This window comes from Podarcis erhardii (genome assembly GCF_964252035.2).
Source record: "Podarcis erhardii genome assembly, chromosome: 7".
NCBI classification, from domain to species: domain Eukaryota; kingdom Metazoa; phylum Chordata; class Lepidosauria; order Squamata; family Lacertidae; genus Podarcis; species Podarcis erhardii.
In genome coordinates this window covers 24944740-24972563 of record NC_138511.1, presented here as the reverse complement: position 1 = coordinate 24972563, position 27824 = coordinate 24944740, and the positions used below count along the sequence as shown (strand labels likewise).

The following is a 27824-nucleotide window of genomic DNA, read 5'->3' as shown; positions in this document are numbered from 1 at the left end:
GGAGGTCTGTTCTTAACCTGAAACTGTTCTTAACCTGAAGCACCACTTTAGCTAATGGGGTCTCCCGCTGCCGCTGTGCCACTGCTGCACGATTTCTGTTCTCATCCTGAAGCAAAGTTCTTAACCCAAGGTAATATTTCTGGGTTAGCAGAGTCTGTAAGCTGAAGCGTATGTAACTCGAGGTACCACTGTACTTTCTTTTATCTCATGTAGCAATAAATAGGCAGCTTCCAGTGACCTGTCCATGGTCCTGAAAGCCCTGTTTGTACCTAGGATCCTATGGCCAATTAGCTTCAGTCATTTGGGTCATTTTAAGTTTTGGTATATAGGAAGCTGCCTTATCCCAGACCAGTCCATAGGCCCAGCTCGCTCAGTATTGACTTCCGTAACAAGCAGCAGATTGGGGGCAGCTGTCCTTTCTGGAATGCTGCCCATGATCCACAACCCAAAGACTTACTCCGCTTATTTGGGTTGCCGTTTTTTGCCACGCTTTCATTCAGGGCCTGCTGCTCTCGGTAATGGTCCTCATCCGCTTTCCGGTCTCTGCCTGGACAAGCGCAGATTCGGCCTTCGAATGACCTCCTCCCCAAGACCTGTCCGCTGAGAAGGAAAAACAATGTCAATTCAGCAGATGTAAACCTCTATACCAACAGTGGGCTGTATCTAATGTTAGTCCTACCCAGAGAAGACCCACTGAAACCTATGGACATCACTACCTTGAGTCCATTAATTTCAGGGGGTCTGCTCTGAGCAGAACATAGTTGGATGCAACCCAGTGACCTTGTTTATAATTATTATTAGACTTGTTACTGTGATTAGCAGTAACATAAAAACATAAATACAGTGTAATGTAATGTTAACACATTCATATTTTTTTTTTTAAAAAGTGCAAATCACCAAAATATGCAAAACAATCCCTCCCTAAAATAACGGCCATGGAAAGCTTTAGCAGCAAAAACCATAATCTTCCTAGTTTATCAAAAGCTGGAAGTGGGCAAAGATACATTTTTACTTGGCATCAACATATGTCAATGAAGGTGTCAGGTGGGGCTCACTGGGGAGAGTGTTCTGCAGTCTGGGAGCCACAACTGAAAAGGCCCTCTACCTTGCCATCCTCCACCAAGCCTCCCTCAAAGAAGGAACCCAGTGGAGGACCTCAGAAGAGATCTAAGGGTCTGGGTGGGTTCAGATCAGGAGATATTGAGGACTCCTACGTGCTAAGCTGATACACTAAACCACTGTACTAGTTGTCAAATGGGAAGGGGATAACTTTGCATACTTTCCTGAGCTGCTGTGTGGTGGTAGCAGTGGGAAGCAGATGAATGATAATAAATGAGGAAGGTCCAAAGCCTGACTCTGGGTGTGTTAGGGCCAAACTAGACATAACACAGGAGTTGGTGAATCCATCTCCTGCTGTTATTTCTTCAGTTAATAGCAATTAGAGGGAGGGATGACTTGGTGTGGGTAGTGGGGGATGGGATCCAACCTTTCCCCTCTTGCCCCTAATTCAAATTCTGCCAACACACACCCAGTATGGCCAATGGTCAGGGATTCACTGGCTTCCTACCCGTGGTTTAGCACATCAGAAGTAAGAACCATCGCCTTGGGTTTGGCAGATTGGAACCCAGTGCACTTGACATAAGGCCAGTCTAAAAGTATGTGCCAGTAAGCAACCTGTTGGCTGCCCTTCGCATGCATTTCCAAACTGTCTTCAAGGGAATACCCCCTCTAGAGGCACGGCTCCAATCTTCATCTACCTTCCCAACCCAACCCAAATCAACTCCACTCATCTGACTGTCCATTGGGGAGTTGCATGTCCTCTAGCAGAGCTGGTGTTCACATAACTGACTCACTCTCTGGTCTCCAAGGTGATGATGATGAGGATGGGTCTCCTGTTCATTCCACCCACACAGCTGCTGTTGCACATGAAGTTGTAGAGGATAGTGGTGAATTCAGTACCCACCTGATGAGGGAGAAAGAGGGGGAAGAAGGTGTGGTGAGCCATGTTTGGGATGTGCATAACATTATTATTATAGCTGGAGGTGGGTGGGGATCTGGCCCATTTGCTGGAAGAGGATGGGGGAAAGGTGAAGAGTAGAAGGGATCAGCTGGATGGGAATGGGTTTGAGGAAAAGGCATGGCTCAGCAGTACAGCATCTGCTATGCATGCAGATGGTCCCAGGTCCAATCTCTGGCAGTTCCAGGTAAGGCAGTATGAAACCTTGGAGAGGCACTGCCAATCATTGTAGACAGTACTAATCTAAAAGAAGGTCTGTGCAAGGGCAGGATCCCAAATTCAGTCCACAATTTCACAAACCAAACAGCCAATTCTTATTCTTCTTTAAGTTCCAAGTCTCCCAAAATTATTTGTGTGGAGGTCTAATATGCTGGCATGGTTTAAGAACATTTTTTTTAATGTTGATTTTCGTCTACGTTTTTAGCAGTTCTCATTTTTATCTGTAAGCTGCCTTGAGTCCTGCCAGGGGAAAAGGCAGGGTAATTAATAATAATAATAATAATAATAATAATAATAATAATAATAATAGGTTTAAAGTGACCCCATAAGCAAGCCTCCTTCCTCCACCAAAAAACCAAAAACAGCTTAGAGGATGAAATTTATAAGGGGGAAACCTTTGTTGTTGCTGCATCTATCGTTAAACAAACAGGAGTCAGAATCCTTGCTGATCTATGGAAGATCATTCAGAACTCCACTAGTAAATCTTCTGCCCACCCCAATGCAGGTGACCTTTTGAGGTCTCGGACCTTTTCCAGAAGTGGAAAGCAGAGGCTTAGTGTGGTGTAGTGGTTAGAGTGGCAGACAAGGACTCTGGAGACCCAGGTTCAAGTCTCAGCCATGAAGCTTGCTGGATTTCCCTGGGCTAGTCACTATTTCTCAGCCTGACGTACCTCGCAGGGTTGTTGTAAGTATAAGATGGGGAAAACTACACATGCCACTTTGAGCTCTTTGGCATAGAAAGGCACGAAGCATTGCAAGCTGAGCGTAGAATCAAAGTTGCAGTAATGATGCCCAAAATTGAAGCATATTACATACTGTTGTGCAGAATCAGAGTTGCAATAATTCTGCCCAACAGTAGGGGGAGATCCAAGCCTTCCTATAAGCAGACTTCATTTTTCCTTCTGGGCTCCCCCCTAAAACTCTCCTGCATTTCTCCTCCTTTGAGATGCTGCAGTATATGTGAGTTTAGAGCAGTAGAAGGTGGGCATATCCTTTAAAGAGCGAGGAGCTACAGGTGTGCTTCTTGACAGGCGAGGATGCAGAGCACACCTGGTAGGTGTTCCCATCCTGAATGCAGATGCAGCCAACATTTGGTTTTTCTTCCTGGGGTTTGCAAACATTGGCGGTACATGCCCCCCAGATCCCTAGTTCAATAAATGCAGAAGGAAGGTAAGGCGAAAGTTAGGAGGCTGCTTTGCACCGAGTGAAACCAGTGGTCCAGCTAGATCAGGATTGCATATGCTGACTGCCAGTGGTTTTCCAGGATTTCAGACACAGGGACTTTCCCAGCCCTACCTGGAGATACCTGAGACTTTCTGCATGCACAACAGATGCTCTGCAACTTAGCTGCAGTCCTTCATGATACTAAGACAGGATACTGATCCATCTAGCTCAGTACTGTCGCCACTGGCTGGCAGCAGTCTTGAGAGTTTCAGACAGGGGACATTTCCAGCCCTTAAAGTGAAAGTAAGATTCTAGTCCTCATGGTTCCAGATGAGGAGCTGTTAAAGAAGCTGCATTGTATCTAGTCAGACCATCGGTCCAACTAGCTTATCTTTCAGGAAGGGGGACATTCCCAGTCCTACCTGGCGATGCTGGGGATTGAACCTGGTTCCATCTGCATGCAAAATAAATGCTCTGCCACTGAGCTACAACCTCTATGGTGGATTAAGACTGGGCAATGCTCACGCGTAGCTGCTTTTCCTTCAGAATAAAAACCGGCTGGCTTAAATACTACTTCCTCCCTGCTGCCTTTTAAGGCATATTTAACATGCTTGGCCCTTAGAAGTGGAGAAACCTGATTTGCACCGGTGTCCTCTTCCTTTCCCACACAGTGGGAGGCTGCACTCTGTGCAGCAGGAGTGGGGAACCTCAGGCCCAAGAGCTGGATGTGGCCCTCAAGGGTCTTTCTATATGGCCCTTGAGACTCTTCTCAGGCAATGCCCTTTCCCCTATCCTCACACAATTACTCTCAATGGCCCTGTTATGCCCTCCTTCTTGACTGTGATCATAGGAGCCAACTCCTAGGGGCCAAGGGGTCTTCGGTCCCCTCAATAAAATATTTGAGCCCCCCCCCCAAGTTGATGGGCATTGCCATTCAAATAGTGCACTGCACCACATCATGTGATCGATTATGCAGAATGGAGCTTCCCTGGGCCCCTTCAATATTTTATTCTAGGTGACTGTGATATACTGCCTCTTGTGTGCCTGGATGGAGAGATGAGTGCAGGGCTTGTGTGTATGTGAAACCTCTGGCTGTTACCATATAGTGGTGCGAATAGTGAGTTTAAAACTTCAGTCTGCCAGCAGCTGCCTCTACATGAGAAGCATGCTTTTCCTGAAAGCTCCACCCTGTTATCCAATCAACATTGTGAATTCCCAGGCTCCTCCCTCTGGCTCTGAGCCTCAAGAGGTCTAGCAACCCCCACCCACCACCCACAAGAGAGAGAGAGAGAGAAAAATTATGCCTATTGCTTCAAACGTTGCCCCCCCCCCCATTAGCAAGTCAGATTACCTGGGGAGGTTCATAAGGAACCATCACGCTCTGCCTCCCAGTTACAGGGTCATCCACATACTGAGATAGGTTGTTGCCTTCCACGCGGATTAAGTGGCTTGCAGGAGCCGAGAGACCTGTGAAGACAAAAAGCAGGCTTAACTGCAAGTATTTGCTCCTTTAGTTGCCTTTTTGGATGAAGAGGCCAGAAATGCCACTCAGCGGAATGTCACCATCAACAGCATAAATTCCTGTGAGGCCAAGACGCATCGTAATGTAAGCCAACAAGATTGTCCTTCTGACTGGCTGCTGGGGGGAAGCAATCCATCTTACCAACCTCAGTGTGCCCTGATGTGCTTGCTGTCTTGCCATCAGTAAGGGATGAATTTTGCCTCTCATTGGCTCTGGTGCCACCTAGTGTTGCTCTCACTGAACCAATCGCAATGGACAACCCATTATAAGGGGGCAGAGGCCACATTGAAATTAATAGACATGAAGATTGACCAGATGGCCTGTTGGGTCCCCTTCAACTCTAGAGTTTTATTGTCCTATGGATAACTAAGGTCCACTGATTTCAGTGGGTCTGTTCTGAGTAAATCATAGCTGGAGACAACCCAATGCATTCCAGAACTTCTTGAGAACCAACGGCACACACTTCCTGTTGAACCTGATCTCACCGTCATTGAAGTCGCGCCCGAGCTCATGGTTTGGACACCGCTTCACCACTTCTGTCACATGCTCCGCCTTCTTGTAGACTGGCATGGCTCGGATGACAGTCCCCGGAGGAGGCGGCGTTGACACTTTGATCTGGATGGGGCACGTCTTCGCAATCTGACAGTAGAGCTTCTTGAGCAACGGGGAATACTGGAAAGAGGAACAAGGTACAAATGTGAATGGGGGTGTGCTAGCATTTCTCATTTGTTCTCCATGGATGGCCAGCAAGAGGGGACAACCCATCCGCCTGGAAGGTGGATTTGGAAAACCTGTTCCCCTCCTAACCAGCACTGACCTTTGCATTTGCCAAGTGGCAGAATCAATTGTGATGTCATTCTACAAACCTATGGTGCAACCACTTTTGGAATACTGATCACCTCACCTCCAAAGGGGATATTGTAGCATTAGAAAGTGTTCATAAAAAGTTTAGCAACATTAAAACTTGTGGACATCCAATGAAGTTGAAGGCTGGAAGATTCAGAACAGGTAAAAAGAAAGTATTATGAAACTTACTCCTTCAGGAAGCAGCAATGGCCACCCTCTTGGACCACTTTAAAAGAGGATTGGGCAAATTCATAGAGAATAATGCTATCAATGGTTACTAGAGAATAATGCTACCAACAGTAGCCTTCCTCCATAGTCAGAGGCCATAATGCTTCTGAATACCAGTTGCTTAAAACCACAGGAGGGAAGAGCACTCTTGTGCCAGGGTCCTGCTTGTGGGTTTTCGACAGGCATTGGATAGTTCAGTTGCTTAGAGTGTGATGCTGATCATGCCAAGGTGGCAGGTTTGATCCCCGTATGGGACAGCTGCATATTCCTGCCTTGCAGGGGGTTGGACTAGATGATCCTCAGCATCCCTTCCAACTCTACAATTGTATGATTCTATGTAGCATGCCTAAATCAGGTGTGTGCATTCATAAGTAGGGATAGGCATTCAAAGAAATACAGTCGTACCTCAGCTCCCAAACATCTTGGGAGTCGAACGTTCCGGCTCCCAAATGATCAAAAACTGGAAGTGAGTGTTCCAGTTTTCAAATGTTCTTTGGGAAGCTGAACGTCTGATGGGGCTTCCACGGCTTCTGATTGGCTGCAGGAGCCGCGCTTTGGAAGTCGAACATTTCAGAAGTCGAACAGACGTCTGGAATGGATTCTGTTCAACTCCCAAGGTACGACTGTATAGGAAGCTTCCAAGCTAGACCATGGGTCTGTCTAACTCAGTACTGTCTACATGAGCCAACAGCAACGCTCCAGGACTTCTGGTAGAGGTTTTTTTCTAGCCCTACCTGGGACGGCAGTGAATGAACCTGAGACCTCTTTCATGCAAAGCAGATGAGTTATCTACCACTGAGTTATAGCCCTTTACAAAATTCATTTCAGAACAAATGGAAAATTTGGCTGAATGTGTACCTCTTAGTACATTTTTCAGATATGTTCTGAAATTAATGCAGAAAGGAATGAATTATCGAGTCAGATGTGGAACTGCAGCTCAAGCCCATTTGTTCTCCTATCAGAGGCATGAGGGAAGCACTGTAACCCAAAGTGTTTGTAACCCAAGGTGTTTGTAACCCGAGGTACCACTGTAAAGCGCTTTATCTTTACAAATGTAGCTGAGTCCTGTATCTAGTGGCCATCATTTAGTGCCTCCCAGAATGCCCTGGATGTTGCATAGTTCTTTTAGAGGGGAAATGACAACTACTAGTGGGGGCCACAATTTCCCCCATTCAGAAATGCTGAATTGGGGAGGGGTCTGAAAGGGGGGGTCTTTTGGAATGGCTCCAGAATCCAGCTTTGCTGCTGGATTCCAAAATAAAACTATTTTTTATTTTAAAAAACTGTTTTTAAAAGAACAAAAGAGGAAATGATTGACGAAATGAATACAAAATACAGATAAACAAACAACTAAATTAATACCAGTATGGTGTAGTGGTTAGAAGGCTAAACTAGGATCTGGGAGATCTGGATTCAAATCCTCCACTTGTTGAGCAACCTTGGACTGGTCACAACCTACCTCCCAGGGCTGCTGTGAGGATCAAGATGGGGAAGAAGGGGGAACACTATATGCTACCTTGAGCACCTTAGAAGAAAGCTGGGAATGTAAATCTAATACTAAAGTTAAGTTAAGTTAAGTTAAGTTAAGTTAAGTTAAGTTAAGTTAAGTTAAGTTAAGTTAAGTTAAGTTAAGTTAAGTTAAGTTAAAAGTTAAGTTAAGTTAAGTTAAGTTAAGTTAAGTTAAGTTAAGTTAAGTTAAGTTAAAAGTTAAGTTTTAAGTTAAGTTTTAAGTTAAGTTTTAAGTTAAGTTAAGTTAAGTTAAGTTAAGTTAAGTTAAGTTAAGTTATAATGGAACAAATTAGGATCCTAAAAAACACCCCAAAAGTGATAATGAAATAGAAGAAAAAGTATTGCAGATTTCTGATACAAAGCAGTTCAATCTACTGCTCTTTTGATCCACCCATCCAATTATAGTTCCACTTGATCCCAATCAGCTAATAGGTTATGCTTAACAGGGAGAAATTGATTGACAAGTACTCAAAGCCTGCATACGCATGCCATTTTATTCTGGAATCAATGGGGACTGAGTACTTGTTTCATTGACATTGTCCACGCACAATCTAGATTTAGTACGTCTTCTTTCTTCCTTTTTTCTTTTGCCTTGGATGGGCAAATGTTTCTTGAGGAATCGGTTTCATACTGAAAATAAAAGCTCATTGCAGATTGATCTTGCATTACTCCACAGCATGTCCATTAGAATACAGGTGTAGGCAGGGCCGGCAATAGAGGGAAGATGCATCCACACCTGTCCGATGACACTGTGCAGGTGTGGGCATATACCAAGATCACAATCGCCACTTCCTCCTTCATTCACCTCAGGCAGGTGCAAGGAGGAAAAGGCATGGCTAACCTAATCAAGGGGAGGGTTTTCAGATGTATATCAAGTAACTGCACCAACCCTTGTGGGCAGCAGGATCTAGACTCAGCAGCATGTTGAAGATGAGCTTGAATGACTCAAGATTGAGAAAAACTTCATTTTTGTGTTGCATAGTGTGTATGCTGCCCAAGTCAGCTTAAACCATTTCCATAGTTTGATGGGTAGTTAGTTAGTTTTAAATGTAAGCTACTTTGAACTTTTGTATAAACAACGCGGTATAACTAAGTATAACTAATTAAAATTTGAAATAATACATTATACGTAATTCTACTTGCTGAACTCCTTTTGTTTTCAATAGCCACATGCAGGTGTATGATCAGGAGCGAGAAGCTGACCTATGTCGAGTTCAGTCAATAGATACATCACCACCAGGCACAGCTCATGCTAATTATCTACCTGTCTCTCTGTCTACAGAGAAAGCTATCTGAGCAGGTACCACCAGATGACATAAGACAAAGTGCAAATGCACATGGTTGTATCCAGTTAAATCCTGCTCCCAGTAGACCTACTGTAATTAATGCTTTTGACTCAGGTACACACTTCTGCTAGCAATTTTCCCATATACAATGCATTTGTGTATGTCATTTTTCTCTAACATGTTCATTTTTAATGCACACCCCCCCATATATGCATTTTTTTGTTGCTGTTGCAAACATTGGCAGGAGAACAGCCTTGCAAAATGCAAATTCTGAATGACAGCTGCATTTCGGTTCATGTAGTGGTCCAAGAAGTGCAAATTCGGTAGCTTCTTGTTTGAATGCAAACATCCCTAGCAAAGACCACAGGCCCACTTTGCCACCCATTGTGGACCAGCCTCTATTAGACACTCCCCTCTGCACCCACCAGTGGTATCCTGATTATTTGGTTGGCCTCTCTCTCTCTCTCTTTCATGGCAAGGACTGAGAATGGGAGGGGTTTCTCCAACATGCCAGAGCAAGCACCTTTGCTCAGAGATCCCAAAAATTCACACTGAGTTTGCTCCTTGCATGGATCTGCTGGGACAAGTTGGCTTGAAGTGGAAGCCGAGAATAACAAGACCTCACTGTTGAAAAATCTAGAATACCCAGCTCCCAAAAAAGAAAAAGAGCTTTGAACAGGTAAAGACAATGGCAACCTAACACTGAAAATTTAGCAAGTGATTGCACAGCCCATCACTTACCCCCCTGCCACATTGCTATTAGAGCCTCTGGGGCACACAAAAAAATTGGCAACCCTCCTTGTTAATGTTTGGACATCTGGTGGGATATTGGTGTAGTACCAAATCTCCCCTCTGCATTGATCTGGAAAGAGGCATGGGTCAGTTGCAGAGCACATGCTTTGCATGTAGAAGCCCCCAGGTTCAGTCCCTGGCATCTTCAGGTAGGGCTGGGAAAGACCCCTGCCTGAAACCCAGGAAAGCCACTGCAAGTCTGTGTTGGCAATACTGAGCTGGATGGAGCAATGGTCTGACTCAGCTGAAGGGAGATCCCCATGATGCAGAATACTTTCCTCCTCCACTCCCTTCCCTTTCCTCCTCATCCCATTGTGCATCTGCATGCTTTGTCAACTTCAAGCTTCTAGTCCATAGTTTCTAAACCCTCAACACACACACCCAACAGAGTACACAGCGGAAGTGCAAATGCCATTTTCCTAGTGGAAAGACTCCAGTTTTGAAATGCAATGCTTAAGGGGTATGGTAGTTAATCTTCTGGGCTTCACAAAGTTCAAGCCACTGTCACAGACAGACTTCAGATTTTGGAAAAAAAATGTAAGGAAAAGCCCAACTTATACTGACACTCCTCCTAATTTATACAGTTCGCCTGCTTTGTTGCCTGATTAATTTTTGTCACATTCCAAGCCCATCAGTCCAAAAGTTGCACAAGAGCAGTAAATTTTGAATAATTGCTATCATGAAAACTAATAATTCTTCCCCCCCCTCCTTTTGTGCCAAAGAAAAAGCATTCTGTATGGAGTTCAAGGTGGAGTCATTTGAGGACATAGGAGTGAACTCCTAGGGGCCGAGGTCCCTTCTGCCCCCCAATAAAATACTTGAGGGGGCTGCCCCCCAAGTTGATGGGTATTGTCATTCAAATCATGTGCATCTGCTGTTTCATGTGATCTGGCCCCCACAGTATTTTATTCAAGTTGGCACCCCTGTTTGAGGGGCAGTTTCTGATGGGCTCTACATCCCTTGTATTTACTGAACATGCTGAGATAAGGTGATTGTTCTTTCAGTGTGTGAGGGAGGTGGGGCCTGTCACAGGGTTTTGCTGGTTATTCCTTCCCCACAGGGCTGGCCCAATACATTTTGGCACCTGAGGCGAACCACAAAATGCCCCCCAGCCAGGGAAGAATGGGGTGAATGAAGAGCTACACCAGGAACAAGGGTTGTGGTGGAATAAAGATCTGCATCGGGGGAAAGGATGAAAAATTAAGATCTACATTGGGAACAATTGGGTGGGGGAGAGAGAGAGAAATAGAAAGATAGATAGATAGATAGATAGATAGATAGATAGATAGATAGATGATAGATATAGATGATAGAGTAAAAATCTACATCTGGATCAAGTGGAGTGGAATCAAATCAACCATGCTCGGTGGTTGAAGTGGGAACCAAAGGCTGTTTCAGTGGAGGGGGGCACTTTTAATCACACCAGGTGAGTGCAGAGTCCAGAGGACAGCCCCCACCATTTCCTCCCTACGGGTGGGAGGAGACCGACAGTGCCTCCTAGTCACCAAGTGTCCATTGTAGAGACAACATGGGGGGTGTCCTGCCAAGGAAATCACAGATCTTGTCTCCAAGGAGCGCGTTGCAGCTGTTGTTTCCAGAAGCAGTAGCAGCGGCTGATGCATTCCTTGGAGGCTGGATCTCCTGCCCCTACAGATCCCACCACCTGAGGTGGTCACCTCACCTTGCCTCTTGGGTGGGCCATCCCTGCTCCCCTACCCAACATGCACAGTGGGCATGACCCTTCCTAGCTGCTTGTTAAGTCTCTACTTGGGAGGGCTACTTGCACCCATCAATGCCTGTCAATGCGCTCCCTCTCTATGCACAAGGGACCTGAGGTTCCCTTTCCGTGCTTCACCGAGCAAAACAATAGGAATAACCAGCCACATAAATCAACCCCAAAGCACCTTCAACAGCCAGTGGCCCATCCAGGTTCCCTCCGAACGCGGCAACGCTTTGCACGTGCCACCGAAAGGGGATTGCTGTTTTCGAAGAATCTCTGGAGGCCTCGCAGGAGCTGTTGGGACTTGACAGGGTTATCAGAGGAGGCTTGTCTGTGTGGGGTTGTGGCAGCCTCCCATCCAACCCCCCTCCAGGCTCTGAGCTGCTGCTGCTGCTCAAGGAAAGGTTTCTTCTCCGTGTCATAACATGGCATAACGAGATAATTTGTACTGAGCGGCTTAGCGTAAAGCACCTCCGCTGTCCCAGAACTTTTTCGTTTCCCAGGCATGCTGGGGACGTGCCTGGGAATGTCGGCCATGAAAGGGATCCTTTGACAGGAGTCATCCATGTGTTTAACACCTGGCCAGGGGAGGGGGAAATCCCCCCCCATAATCCCCAACCCTTCCCCAAAGGGGAACCCCGGAGGGATTATTGGACTCCTCACAAGTGGACAGTGAAGCTGGCAGGGAAACTGGGGAGAGGTTGGAAGCCAAGGAAGGGTCCTTTTTCACATAAATGGGTCAGGGGAGACATTAAGGCAGTTTCACAGGCAGGACCTGAGTTTGAGACTTTAATTGACATCAGTAGGGATGCGGGAAATATACAGAAGGAGCCTTTTTTGGCAAATTGGTATAATAAAGCCATGCACTGGTTAGAGTAGCAGACTGGCGCCTGGGAGAAACCAGGGTTCAAAATCCCACCTGGCCATGAAGCTCACTGGGTAACCATGGGCCAGACACTGCCTCTCAAACCAACCTACCTCGCAGGGTTATTGTGGGGATTAAATTAGGAGGGGTGGGAGAATCACCCACTTTGTCTTCTGCCCCGTCTGACACTGGGATGCGTCTCTTGAAAGGAATGCAGCCCTTGCATTAAAAAAACAAAACACTTTCATACCCCAGGTCTAGAAGAATGCAGATTACAGCATAAGGCATTGAATGATTGATTGATTGATTGATTGATTGATTGATTGATTATGCTGTCCTTTACCTGTAGATCTCAGGGTGGTTATGTATAATGTATAATTCTCTTTATTCTCATACGTTTATGTTGGGCTACGTCCTGGCTTCCTAACACATTTGAGTGTAAAAGCAACGGGCTGGCGGGTTGGTTGGAACCTGGACAGAAGCACTTCACACTGCAACATTTTATGGCAGTGCTCTGTTGTCTGTTGTTGGTGTCCAAGCTGTATATCCCTTCTTCCTTATTTGCAAATTCTGGGCAGCTAACAATTGTTTAATGTACGAGATGCTGCAATGATAAAATACCCAACATTCCATTTTTTTTAAAAAAAAGATTTAATTGCATCAAACTTCTTAAACGATACCTTAAAACATCATAAAAATCCAGTTTCCTAAATGCTTCTCTTATCATGTTCAATCTGCAGCAGCAATTTGTGGGCCACCGTGGGAGGCAAAACATGTACAACATAATTTTGCACAAAGAAAATATGATATTTATGTTGGCTAGCCTGGTTCAAATTAATGATTTCCTGGCTTGTGGGGTATCTCCCCCCCCTTCTTCTCTCTCCTTGCGTTCCTGTTACCCGTGGCTAGTTGGAACCCACCATGGTGGTGACAGAATAGCATTTACGGTATATATAAAAAAGAGGAAGATAATTGTTAGGATTCCATGTCTAAGGATGAAAGGAATGTAAGATTCCCACCCCCACCCCCAAGTCATTGTTGGGGTGTGTATGTCTTGGTTGTAATTCACAACCAAGTAAAGTGAATGCAATAACCCCCAAAGGCAGTGCTGACTCTAGACTATTTCACATCTGAAGTGAAAAGTCAAAATAACAGGGTTTCAAATTGAGTTGGTTTTTAAAAAATTAATTTGCAGAATTGGCACCCATCTCAGCAAGGACAAATGCATGATTCTTTGAGAGAGCCAACGAGAACATAGATAGTGGTGATCTGGTCAGCATAGTGTATTTACCTGGACTTTCAAAAAACTTTCTACAAAGCACCTTGCCATCTCAGCAAGGACTATTGCACAGAGAAGGAAACCTTGCTTTTCTGGCATAGGGAGAGTCCTACTTGCATGCTTCCCAAAGGAATCTGGTTAGTTACTGTGAGGATGCTGGACTAAACCAGCCTTTGTTCCGACCCAGCAGGGCTCTCCTTGTAGGCTTATGGGGTTCCACCAAGTGACTATGGAGATGTAAGCAAAGCAAAACTTGAGGTTTTACCTGCCTTTTCTCTCTTAGGTACCACATTCTAAATCCTGGGATATTACCTGGAAGGGCATGTTTGGGCAGGTGATGAACATTCCTTGGGAGCTTTTGATGTGAGCTGGTGTTTTTAAGGGACTTTTTGGTGGTGCGTGTTGTTTTGGTGCTCGGGTTGCATTTTGCGGGGAGATGGGAGGAATGTTTTTGACAGCAAAAACATGCCCTGCCATGTAAGGACTAGTCAAGCCATTCACTTTGCTTCTAGAGGGAGGAAGCAAGCAAAGAGAGAGTAGCAAGAGACCATCGCTGAAGAAACAAGAGCAGGGATACCTTTTGTCAATCCCAAATGCCAGTCGTCTGTGGGGCCAGAGGCAAAAAGTGGGTAGACCAGGGGATGGCATTGTTATCTGAAGGTTAAAAAACAACAACTTTTACCTCCCTTGTTCTAGGGTAATATGCACAACCAGAACACAGTTATTCCCCAGATTTTGTGCCTCTGGTTTCTCTCTCTCTGAATTTTGTGGTGCAGTTCTCAACTATCAAATATGTTTAAAATGCATATTTAAGTAATTGCAGATTAATGGAAAACCAGGACATACTGGGTTTCTGAATGAACAGGAACAGACTGATCTGCCCACCCATGCTTCATCAGACATGCATAATAATTGCAGCTATTATCTTATTAAAGAAGTCTTACCTGTAACCAACTAATAGACTAGTATCACATTTGCATACATTTGGCTGGCAATAAAAAACAACTGCTCTGGAGCAAAAAACTATTCTATTTTTGTTTTAGATTACCAGACATCGTTTTAGAAGCCTGTATTTAGAAGTACTTGAGTCTGACGCCCAACTAAATCAGGGCACCTTCTAGGTCATCCAAGACGTGTGTGCAGGTGCTATTAAAAAATCGCTCTGATGCCGGGGTCATCAGCATTGGGATCTTTTGCATAGCAGCTGCTCTACCACTTAGCTACAATCGTGTACAAAAGGATCGTTTAGGAACAAATGAAAAAAAAATTAACCAAATGAGGCCATTATCCACCCAAAAACCCTGTGAGATAGATTACACTGAGAGAAAGTTCTTGGACCAAGGTCATCTTGTGAATCATAGAATTGCAGAGTTGGAAGGACCCCTCCCCCAAGGGTCATCTACTCGAACCCCCTGCAATGCAGGAATCACACCTAAATCACAGTGAACTTTATGGCCAAGCAGGGATTTGAAGGCTGGATACTGATTCCCCAGGGAATCACTCTTCAGTCTCCCTAGGTCACACATCCTCTTCCCAGCCCGTATCTGTCACTGTTCCTGTTTTGCCTCCTGAATGTTTGTTTGTTTTTGTCTGGGCCAAATGCATCCTTGAACTGCAAACTTTCTTCTCTGGATATAGGATAGACAAAACAACCAATGGTTTGTGACATTGCTTCACCCACTTTGGCTTCTAGACCCTCCCACTCCTTGCCCCAATGGAAAGCATAGGACCACAGGAAGCTGCCTTATACTGAGTCAGGCCATTACTCTACCTAGCTTAGAATTGTCCACACTGACTGGCAGCAGCTTTCCAGGATTTCAAACAGGAGTCTCTCCCAGTCCTATCTGGAGATGGCAGGGACTGAACCTGTGGCTTCCTGCTTGCAAGGCAGAGGCTCCTCCACTGAGCCATGGCCCTTTCACCAACTACATGTTGGCCGTGGGGGAGAGACAACACAGACCACTCTGAGCCCCTTGGAGAGAGAAAAAGAGAGGGATGGGAAGTATAGCAACGCAAGTCAGTTTCAAAATTACTGGGAGCAGATGGGGAGCTGATTCCTGCTTTTCCAGATCCCATTAACCCATTCAGAGCCCATGCTGTTGACAATAATATATCCCTAATTATGACAAGGCAATATTGCAAGAACCTTTTTTCAGCTCAAGGGCCACCTATTCTCCATAGGGCCACATGCCAGGGGAAGGCGGGGCCAGAGGTTAAAGGGATCAAAGCAATAGAGGTGGATTGTACAGTGGTCTAGTTTCTGCACAGACATCCAGGCACCCCACTCTGTCCTCCATCAGCTTGGTAAGCAAAAGGCATTGCCAGATTTCAAGGGCATATTCCAGCCAGACCAAGTCACTCAAGGAGGATGCAGAGCAGAGCTGGTGAAGGGTGTGGCTCTGGGAGTTTTTTTGAGGGCTGGCTAGAGAGGGCTTGAGGGCTGCATTTGGTCCTCGAGCCTGACGTCCCCCATCACTACAATATTGTAAGACTGTTTTGGGTTAGTGGTTCCATTTTTGCTTTTAAAACGTTTCCCTTGCTTTGTTGCAACCTGCCCAGGGCGAGAAACCCTGTAACAAAACAAGTTCCAGGCAAGGAGGGCCTTAGGCTGTGATTTATATCGTCATTTGCAAACACTAATGATGGGGCCCAATTAATGAGTGATTAGTGGGCTAAAATCAGAGGAAGAGGTTGCGTGTCGAGACCCCGCAGCCACCCCCTCATTGGAAATAACTCACACAAGAACACAGATATTAGGTTTATGTTATTGGGCAAATTTTGGCCACAACTTTATTGAATTACAGAATGTGAGTGGTATTGGCTTAGGCATTGATTGGACCTGACTATATCTAACTCCCGCAACCCTAACAAAGTTGTGACGATTGCTACGAGGTAGGCAAAAAACAAGTGGCCAGTGCCAATTTGCCAAGTGGAAAAATTCCTACCAGGCCCCTCGGACAACCAAGGCGACCAACCGAAGTCTATAGCAAGGCCATTGCCTAACCTGCATAACAGGGAGGGAGGGCGGGCGACTGAGGAAGCGAGCCAAAGAGGAAATCTTCTGGCTCGCTCCTCAGTTTAAATGGACCCGGCCACGTCCCCCGGCCAGTGGATTGGCTGGCCGGGCTCTGACGTGGCTGGGATCCCCCAGGCAACGGGGGATAAAGTCCCCCACCCCCAGTGGGGAGTGGGTGGCCACGCGGTCCACCACAACTCCTCCCCACTGGGCAGTGGAGCAGATTTCTCCTATGTTGCACTCTAGGCTGAGCAGAAAGTAGACTGGGTTATCCTGCTGGATCTCTGGGTGATTTGAAGCAGATCAACAAGTGCTTTCCGGCTCCCAGCTGCCAAACAAAGGATGCCATCCTGGTCTCCTTCAAGATGAAGTGTGGGTTATATATCCAATAAATAAATTAACAACCAAGTGACTTAACTGGAAACTCTTATGCTCAGACTGTGGAGGCTGGTCCATTTGGAAAAAAAACCCCAACAATTCTTATTTTTGTTTATTTTTTGCATTTATATGCCACCTTTTCTCTAAGGAGTTCAAGGTGGGTTACATAGTTCTCCCCTCTTCCTCATTTAATCCCCGCAACAACCCTGTGAGTCAGGTTAAGGCAGTGAGGGACCCATAGCCGCCCAGTAAAATTCATGTCTAAGTGGGAATTTGAACCCTGGTCTCCCAGTTTCTAGTCCAACACTCTAACCACTGCACTAAGCTGGGTCTCCTAGCTGATCTCTAACACCCTGTGTTTATTTCAGTTCGAGGGGCAGCATGGCCCGTCAGCTTCCTCTTCCTCTTTAATCTCAGTGTTGTTCTTATAGAACCCAGCAGGGAGGAGGTTTAGTGCAAAACTGGAATGTGTTGGCTCTGCCTGTCATTGGCTCTGGCTCCGCCTACTGTTGGGCTCCCTGCCTCCCACCCTACCAGCCCTAGGGGGCACCAACTAGGCTCATTATGTGGCCAACAATACCAATTATGCATCTGGTTGTGAGATCTTGGGGGGGGGGGTTCTAGCTAAAGACAGAGTAGAACTGACTAGCCTGAAATGTGCCAAACCCTGGTCTAGTTATAAAAAGAAAACCACGCTCATTGTTTCCATTTCCCTCTTCCTTTATTGCAAAGAGAAAAGACCAGATCATTTCAGGATCATTACAGCTGACTGGTGTTCTTTGTTGTTTGGCCTTTTGATTTGGCAATTTTTCAAAGGAGCTGTCCCTGGTATTTGTCCTATATGGAGTGAAATGAAAACAACAGCAGCAGCTGATACGGTGGACATTGTGGCTGAGAAGAGGGTGAATGAGAGGCAATAAATAATCATTCTCATATTGTGAAGTATTGTATCATGGCTGACAACACCTATTCTGCATTTGGTTGGAAAAATCTTGGGGGTTCTAGTGAAAAAGCAGAGTAGAACTGACTAGCCTGAAATATGCCAAACCCTGGTCTAGGTGTAAAACGAAAACCAGATGTAAGACACACTTTTGGGGTGACAGGGACAGGTGATGGCTTTGCTATTTTTTATGCAAATGGATGTCCCATGCAATTAGGCACTTGGTTCGGATTCTTCAAATATGGGGAATTTTCTTTTCTCTTTCCTTTGAATGCATTATGTGTATGAAATGTTCACAATAGTCCTGTTAGCCCATCAGGACCAGCACCCTTTTCTCACAGTGGCCTACCAGATGCCCCAATGGAAAGCCCACAAGCAGGAGCTGAATAGAACAGCATTCTCCCCTCTTGCGAGCTCCAGAAACTGGTATCCCAGCAATTGCTTCTGAGACATGCAGGCGGAACAGAGCCATCACAGCCAGTAGCCACTGACAGCCTTATCCTTCATGAATTTGTCTAATTCCCCCTTTAAAGATTTCCAAGTCAATGACCATCACTGCATTTTATAGGAGTCCTGTGCATTACAACCAGTTAAAAGCAACTATGGGGTGTTCATCTTGCTTCAGGCCGAGGGAGCCAATGTTTGTCCACAGACAGCTTTCTGGGTCATGTGAGCAGCATGATTAATCCGCTTTTGGTGCATTGGAATACCGTGTCGGAAACCAGAGTGCATGAAAATGCTTTTTACCTTCCCGCCGCAGTGGTACCTATTTATCTACTTGCACTGGCATGCTTTCAAACTGCTAGGTTGGCAGAATCTGGGACAGAGCAACAGGAGCTCACCCCATCACGCAGATTCGAACCGCGACCTTCTGATTGGCAAGCCCAAGAGTCTCAGTGGTTTAGACCACAACGCCACCCGCGTTCCTCTTTGGACGATTCTTGAGAGACAGGGGATTCCACAGATTTCTTTTGGATATCGTTTTGTTATTCCTGCAGTGCCTATATCTATATATACATCCCTGCCCCAAAGTGGTGTCTTGCACGAAGTCAGTTGGATGCAAATCAATATGTCATAGTAGACCCTTCACTGTTTTTCCTAGACTCTCATGTCCTGAGCCTGCCTGGCCATCAAAAATAGATTAACAACATTTGCTTATTGTGCTAGGGCATCATACTCTCTCTCAGTTGACTTGGGGAGAAACACTTGCAGAGAAAAGCTCTCTGGCCATTGCTCCATCTAGCTCAGGATTGTCCACAATGACTGGTAGCAACTCTCCAAAGCTATGGAAGGTGTTTCTCTGAGCCCTACCTGAAGATGTTGGGGATTGAACCTGGGACCTTCTGCATGCAAGGCATTGAGCTCCCCCCCCCCCACACACTACAGCTGCAGCCCATACCCAGTTGCCAGATCGGATCTCTCCACCTCCCACTCTGCGACCCTCAAAGTCTCTTCTGGCTGCTTCATAGCAAGATCCAACTCTCCTTATACATTGTAGAAAATAAAAGAGGGAGACAATGAATGTCTCTCTCTCACCCCCCCCTTTAGTATTTGGAGAGCTGAAGGCTAGCCTTGCCTTGCCCAGAAATATTCCTTCAGAGAAATATCTCTGTGTCCGGAACCGCTAGGTGGATGTGTCTCAACAGAATCCCAACTGATAAGATCCCGTTTATCATCAGCTTTTGACACAGAAGTGTCTAGACTTGAAAGGCACAGGGAGGGGTTTGTCCTCCTTCTTTCTTAAAGGAAATGATCCAAACCATTACTGTTGTTTCCTACTCATTCCTATCCTCATCCCCCCTAAAAAGCCACACCCTTAATTTTTCTTTTGTTAGGATGATTTTTTATTTTATTTTTTGCATTCCATTCTCCTCATTAGAGTTTTTCCTCCAGATGTGTTTGGGGATGCAGCAGTCAATGGATCCTAAGGAAACTGCTACCCTGGAAAGAGGGAGCAAGGCAAGGGGGGTGGGGGGGAAAGGAAAAAAATTGCGCCCCGGGCTGCTAATTTCTCTGCGTTCCCTGAGCAAGCAGCTGCAAGGACCCCCTTCCCTGGTTTGGGCAGGTTTGGGCAGATAGCAGCGGAGAGGTGATAATAATGCGTCTGTCATTTCCCTTCGACATGTAGGATCTTGCAAACCGCAAATACCGTTAACCAGCTTGGCCAAATCTGTTAGGACGGATCCTGGGAGATGAGAGCACATGCCTACCGCAAAGCTTGGCTCCTTATTTTATTTTATTTTTTCATTATTATGGATAAGAGCAAGACTCACCCACCCACCCAAAATCGGGGAGCAGAGGGTGGGGGCGGGAAGGAAACATTCTTGGAAGGTATTGTGGTCCAGAGCTGGCGGAATCTTTACACAATGAGCAGTAGGTTTTGTAGATCTTGCTACCCCTGACACGGACGGTGATGGGCTTGCTGGTTTTCACAGTGGCCGACCAGTTGCCTGCTACTTTATGAGAAGCCTGCAAAGAGGGCAACAGGGCTATCTCCCCACTTGTGATTCCTAGCAACTGGTATTTAGAGGGATCCTGCCTCTAACAATGCAGGTAAAATGTAGCTCATATCGGCTAGTTGCTAATGATAGCCTTATTCTCCACAAATGTATTTAACTCCCTTTTTAAAGCCATATGGGTTGGTGGTCATCACTGATTCCACAGTTTATTCACTGCATGAAGAATTACTCCCCACCTCATGCATTTCCCCACTACTTTCACACCATCTCAGATTTTATACACTCCTATCCATTGTCTCTCAAACAGTCAGGTAACAAAAGCAACAACAACTATGTCTTCTCTTATTTGCCTTTTATCTAAACTAAAAAAGAGAGAGGAAAACCCAAGACCAAATGTTGTAACCTTTCATCATAAGGGAGTTGCTCCATCTGCATGATTATTTTTGCTGTCCTTTTCTGAAAATTTTCCGTGCTCTACAATCTCCAACTATGCAATAGCCAATGGAACAACACAGCTAACATGCACTTTTACAGAGTAGGGTAGTGGTGGGTGCATTTTGTAATGAATAAAAAGAACGAGCCATTTCATTTTCCAAATGAACCATCTCTGTCCACAGTAGAGCTGATGTTAACTGGTCCTAGTAGCTTTCAATTTATTTTCTCAATTGCCCCAGTGGAAGGAAAAACAACATCAAATTAGGCTGAAACCCTAACTCCACTTACTTGGGAGCAAGTCCAATTGAATCTGTGAGGCAGAGGCCATAATGATCTTTAAAGACATCTTTAAAACTTAAAGGTTTTCCCCCAAGCTTTCCTTTTTAACTCTGCTCTGTATAATGCTCAGTTTTATTCGTGATATGAAGTTTTGTCTTGTTTTTATTTAGGTTCTAAATTTTTTTGCTAAATTTTAATTTTAATGTCTTTTCATAACACACTTCAATATTGCATTAAGCAGTATATTTTAAGAATGTGTAAATTAATAAATATGCGAGGAACAAAATGAATGTGACATTTATGAATGTGAGTTGCATTCAACGTTAGTCCTATACAAAGCAGACCCATTGAAAATAATGAACATGCCAAATTTAGTTCCATTAATTTCAATGGATGCTGAGTAGGACGCTGTTGGTTGTCACCCTGAGTGACCAACCCAGTATCATTTCAATTAATGAGTAATAAAAGAAACGAGCCCTTTGATAACAAACATGAATGGCCCTGTGAAATCAAAACCACTTTGCCTATAAAGGAAGAAACTTGATAGATATTGCTAGGTTACCAAGATAACAGCCCTGACTACTTTCATAACAGACTTCACCAACCTAGTACCCTGCAAATGTTTTGGACTACAACTTCCATCATCCCCAGCCAGAATGGCCGTGCCCTATTTCGCACCTTCCTTGCATGTTTTTGCCTTTCTGGAATGTGTCATTGAACTCTGACTGTGCTTCTTGCTTGTCTGGATGGAAGATAGAGAGTTGTGTGTGTATGCAGAAACTAGTCTACTGTACAAAGGTGAAATTTACATTCATTGCACCACCCAGTATAGCCACTGGAGCAACCCATTATTAGCATGTGGCCCTTGGAAGGTTGTCTGGAAGGAAATGTGGCCCCCAGGTCAAAAGAGATTCCCCACCCCTGCTTTATATGGACAAAACTTTCTACCTGCCTGCTATGGCACTGATGTCAACAAACCCAGGTTTAGAGCGCAAGAAGGTGAACAACTATTTCCCCTGCCTACTGATTTTACAGATTGTGAAACTGAGGTATGGGGATGGGTCCCAGAGGGAGCCTGTGTTGAATTCACAGAATCACTCCAATGAGAGGAAAACAAAGCAATTAAAATTAGTGTTGCATTCAAATATGTGAGACTCTTGTCGAAATCTGGCATGAGTATTTGTGGGAGTTTATGGTTAATGCTCTTAATCTGGCCTTAATGCAACAAGGGATCATCTTTGATCCTGCCCATGCAATTGGAGAGCCTCAACAAGCTAAAGGGGGAGGGGGGAAGGCAGGAATGCCTTCCAGGTGAACTCAACAACAAGAAAAGCAACCATTTCACTTGGACTTCTAGCAGTCGGTGAGGTTCCTTGCTGAATTGGACCAAGGGGCTATCTTATCCCTACACTGGCAAACCAGATGCCTCTGCGAAGCTAACTAGCAGGGCCTGAGTAAAACAACACTCTCCCTACTTGTGATTTGCAGGAATCAGTATTCAGCGTCCTGCTGCCTCTGAAATGGGAGGTAATACACAGCCATCTTGACAAGCAGCCATTGATCACCTGCAATTTATCATTGTTTCTCCTTTAGGGCATCTTCAGATATTCAGTATCTCATTTAGGGCATCTTCAGATAGTCAGGGGGGCTTCAAGCACATACCTGTTAACTGGGGTTTGCACAGTTAAATTGGAATAGCCCCTAGCACAACAAATGCACTTTAAAAAAACGGCATTTGGCAATTAGGAAAGTGACAAGGAAATGGGATCGAAAGGCATGGGATGAACAAACGACCAACACAAAGATGTGTAAACACTGTGCAAGCAAATCAGCAGAAATGCTTGATGTCATATAACAAACACTCAATAAAGGCTGGGCAGCAGCAGTGACAAACCTAGACAGCATCTTAAAAAGCAGAGACATCCCCTTGTCAACAAAGGTCCGTATAGTTAAAGCTATGGTTTTCCCAGTAGTGATGTTTGGAAGTGAGAGCTGGACCATAAAGAAGGCTGATCACCAAAGAATTGATGCTTTTTAATTATGGTACTGGAGGAGACTTTTGAGAGTCCCATGGACTGCAAGAAGATCAAACCTATCCATTCCTAAAGAAATCAGCCCTGAGTGCTCACTGGAAGGACAGATTCTGAAGCTGAGGCACCAATACTTTGGCCACCTCATGAGAAGAGAAGACTCTCTGGAAAAGACCCTGATGCTGGGAAAGATTGAGGGCACAAGGAGAAGGGGATGACAGAGGACGAGATGGTTGGACAGCGTTCTTGAAGCTACAAACCTGAGTTTGACCAAACTGCGGGAGGCAGTGGAAGATAGGAGTGCCTGGCGTGCTCTGGTCCATGGGGTCACGAAGAGTCGGACATGACTAAACGACTAAACAACAACAAAGGGTTGCAGCCAAGGAAGTCATACTCAGAGTAGGCCCACTGAAATGAATGGACTGAGGTTAGTCACATCAATTAATTCCTGTGTGTCTGCAATGAGTAGGACTAACGCGGGAGACAACCCAGTCAAATCTCTCCCTTGTCTGTGCAAGCAAATCTGGATGAAGGCTCAGTAAAGAAGGTTACCTGGAGGGGCCCAAAGACTCTGTTTGCTGGATAAAAATAGGGGTTGCATTCACAGGGCAGTTTATTCCATTTTGCATGACATTTCCTCAACTGTCAGGGGCAGCGCATGATGCTTGAGGTGCAGCTCCACCCATTGAGCCGCCTGCCGTGCCACCTACACAGTGCTGCCTCTGCCATTGGCATTGGCGCCAATTTCCAGTAAGATCTTCCCAGAAATTGGCACCACTGCTGGTGCCACTTCTCTGCTGGCACCCACAGAGCTTCCACTGCCTGAGGCAGCTGCTTCGCCCTGTCTAATGGGTGGGCTGGTCCTGCTAACTCTTTTTTTCTTTCAATATATTTTAATAAATTTCCAGCAATTTCACATAAACATTCCGATACATGACAATGTAACATATACACTCTAATATATCACGATTTTTTCTTTTGTTTTGTCAACGTCACAATCCCTTTTCCATTGTGTTTTTTTTATTTCTCCCCCTTGCAGCACCCTATCTTCTATCTTTTATATCATAACAATGATTCAATAATCTCTAATTCCTTCTGTTGCTCATAGAACAAATCCTGCGAGCGAATTCATCATACTATGGCCCTGCTAACTCTTGAAATTTCACACAATGTAGAAGTCACTTCCAGAACTATAGAGAATATAGTGCAAGTTTAGCACTCGTTTCCATATTATCTGCAAATGAGTTTTTTTTCCTGGAAGCAAATAACACGAAAATGAGCACTAAAGTTGCACTATACATTCCTCTATAGTTCCAGAAGTGGCTTTGATGTTGGATGAAAGCTAAAATTTAATGTGGAATGTTACAGTAAGGGGAAAGTTGTGACAAACTGTCATGTGAATGCAGCCTAGGTGAGACTAACAAAGAGTCTGAGCTATAAGGCTGCTTCACATGAGCACTTTTAAACTGGAAGAAACCAATGCGTGTGCATGATAGCGATTGCTGGATTGCTGGAAATAATCCCCCTTTCCTTTTCCTCTCCATTCATTTTCCCTCCTCCTCTTTTGCCCACTTCCTCACTCCAAACTAGGGTTTCCATATTTTAAATCTGAACAGAAAAGTTGTTGGGCTCGAAAATATTGACATTTTTGAGCTATTTTTTGGGGGGGGGCACACCAAAAATGACACTGCCAACATGGCTTGCCATAGTTTCAGCTATTTCTGCCCAGACAATGTTTCCGATTGCCAGCTACATCCAGGAAATTCCAGACACATGGCAACCCTACTCCAACTTTTGGTCTGAATTTAGACTTGAAGCATCTCAAGCAGACAGTTACATTTATTAAGTGTAGTTTACGCTGATGGCAGAATATAAACAATGCAAACTAGACATGTTCATTACCCCTTCTTTTGCCCAAACCAGCTTGAATAAGTTTTAAACAAGGGTTAGACAAATTCATGGAGGATACCCATCAGTGGCTACTCTCTGCTATGGCTATGTGCTGCCTCCACAGATGGAGACAATGTGTGCCTTTGGATACCAGTTGCTGGGAATGGCAGGGGGTCACAGGATCATGGAATTGGAGAGTTGGAAGGGACCCCATGGGCCATCTAGTCCAACCCCCTGCAATGCCAGAATCACAGCTAAAGAATCACTTTGTCAATATGGCCACCGTCAACCTCTGCTTAGAAGCCTCCAGTGAAGTTTGCATTCCCTGCTGCATCTGGCTCTTACTTGTGGGCTTCCCACACGCATTTGGCTGGTGACCCTGAGAGCAGAACGCTGGGCTAGGTGTCCATCAGGCCTCCTCTTCTTCTGTGTGCTTATGTCCCCACCTTCTTGCAAGTCTCCACAGCAGCATACAAGGCGTGGAGGGCCAAAGGTGCTTTTCTCACTTCAAGCATCCCCCATGCTTTTTGGGAGAGTGCTAAAGAAGGGAGGCAGCGTGTCCCACAGCTGCCATTGCTGCTGCCGCGATTGGACTTGAGAAAAATACTAATTATCTATCAGTTACCAGCTGGCTGGCGTGGCAAGGGGAGGGGAGGGAGGGGCATGGGGCAGATATGGCAGCTGCGATCAGCTCCCGGTTTTGACACGTCCAGGCAGCTCTTGCAGGCAGACAGCCTGATAGCTTTGCACATGCTGTCGGGCTACTGACATGCTCCATCATGCCCATGGATCAGAGAGCCAGCTTCTCTGGCCTCCCACCCACTATGAAAATGAATCACAAACAGGAGAGTGGCGGTGTGTGGGGGGGTTGCTGCCAGGATGTGGGGTTTCTACGAGTTGACCCAGGACCTCAGAGCTGAAGGGGAGCACCCACTGCTCCATTAGTCAGGAGGTCAAAGGACACTAGGAGGGTGCACCTGCTGCCTCTCAAGGAAGAGCTTGTAGCAATGGGGGCAAGACTAGCCAGGCCCCCTCCATCAGCCAGAGAAGGAGCAGATGCAGGAAGTGGACTTCTCCCTCTCTGTCCCATCTGTCAGTTGCCCAGGTGCCTGCCTTCTTATTTAGACAAGCCTACCCAGATGTTTAGGAAGTTCGTAGGAGTTTCCATTTGTCTTTCGTCTATTCTATTGCGGTTTTAACTTTCTGTATGTTTTAAATCATGGCTGTATTTATTTACTTTTTACTGATAAGTTTGTTTTTTGTTTTTTTGGATACCGCTTTCCCTACAATCAAGGGGTATATAATGTATTAAAAAAATAAAACTGAACAGAGGCACACTCTGGTACTATTATTTATAGTTAGAGCATGGTGTTGGTAATACCAAGGTTGCAGGTTCGATCCCCGTATGGGACAGCTGCATATTCCTGCATTGCTGAGGGTTGGGCTAGATCAGGCATAGGCAAACTCGGCCTATGTTTTGGGACTACAATTCCCATCATGCCTGACCACTGGTCCTGTTAGCTAGGGATGATGGGAGTTATAGTCCCAAAACATCTGGAGGGCCGAATTTGCCTGTGCCTGGGCTAGATGATCCTCAGGATCCCTTCGAACTCTAGTTCTATGATTCTGTGATCTTAACAGCTGCAATACCAAAGCTAATGAGAAATTTCACCCTCTGCCTCTCAGGAGGAACATCATAGTTTGGGGGGCAACCAGCCAGGCACCATCCACCAGCCAGAGGACTAAGAGAGTACATGGTTGTGTGGATTTAGGGCATGCTGTTGCAATCTATCATGAGTCACTTTGATTAAAAGGTTGGGTGTAAATCTCCTTAATCAAGGGTGGGGAAATTTTTCCTGCTTGAGGGGCCACATTCTCATCTGGGCAACCTTCCAGAGGCCCCACACTGGTGGTGGGTTTGGCCAGAGACAAAAGGGGCCAGATCAAGAAATGTAAAGTTTTGCCTTTGTAAAATGGACAAACTCCCCTCTCTCTATTCTCCATCCAGGTCAGCAACAGTGATGGTCAAGGACACATTCCACCCAGGCTAAAACGCCCGAGGAAGGTGCTAAGTGGGGTTGGTGACAGATGTGACCTTGCGGAAGGGGATATAGGTGGGGAAGGGGTGTAGCCTGGGGCAAGCCTTGAGAACCAGGCAGAGAAATCTGGATGGCCATATTCTGTGCATAGGCCCGAGCTTCACCACCCCTGCTCTAAACAAATACATTTACCCTATGAGGTCCTTGTTCAGGGGTGGATGATGATGATGATGAGGAGGATGATTATGGAGATGCAGCAGAAGCTGCTAAAGAGAGACCCAAGCAATCTTTTGCTGCAGCGGTCACCATGCCTTGAGGCTGAGGGCTAGCCATGATAAGCTACCCAAGACCTGAGTATGCTCAGAGCACAAAAGGGAATAGTGGTTTGTAATGCCAGAACTTTGATTGGCTGGCAGAGGGGAAGCCTCTGGATTGGGCTGCTATAAATACCAGGAGCTTGCATGGCAGTTGTGAAGGTGTCTGTAGGAAGATGCTTGGGGTCAAACTGGGACACTTCTGGTGAGCCAGAGAACTGCAGGTTTGAACACTTCCAGAAGTCAGGGATGGGGAAGCTGTGGCATTCCAGCAGCTGTTCAACTTTAAGGCCTCATCTGCACCATGCAGTTAAAGCCCTATGGTGCCACTTTAAATGGCAAAGAATCCAGGGGAACATTAGTTTGCTAAGGATTCCAAGAGTTGTTAGGAGAGCCCTATGCCCTTCACAGACCTACAGTTTCCACAGTATTGATCCTTTTCTCTGGGAGCTACAGCCAGAGACAGGCAAATCTGTCTGTTTTGGTTTCTCACTTTTGCACACATTACCCGTTTAGATGCATTATTTATTTATTTATTTATTTATTTATTTATTTATTTATTTATTTTATTTGCATATTTTACTCTGCTGGAGAACT

The 27824-nt window shown here is 45.5% G+C and overlaps 1 protein-coding gene and 1 long non-coding RNA gene across 3 annotated transcripts in view; both read right to left on the bottom strand.

The window, feature by feature from the left end:
* Positions 1-27824, bottom strand: part of LOC309347073 — a 147306-nt gene that overhangs the window by 11989 nt on the left and 107493 nt on the right. The gene's annotated exons all lie outside the window — the stretch shown is intronic.
* Positions 1-27824, bottom strand: part of TP73 (tumor protein p73) — a 68186-nt gene that overhangs the window by 8672 nt on the left and 31690 nt on the right. For both annotated transcript variants that reach the window (XM_081871025.1, XM_081871026.1), the window contains exons 3-6: positions 5408-5594; positions 4752-4867; positions 1854-1963; positions 458-600 (exon numbers count right to left, since the gene is read on the bottom strand). In XM_081871025.1, coding sequence (XP_081727151.1) covers positions 458-600; positions 1854-1963; positions 4752-4867; positions 5408-5594 — 556 coding nt within the window. The remainder of the gene's footprint in view (positions 1-457; positions 601-1853; positions 1964-4751; positions 4868-5407; positions 5595-27824) is intronic.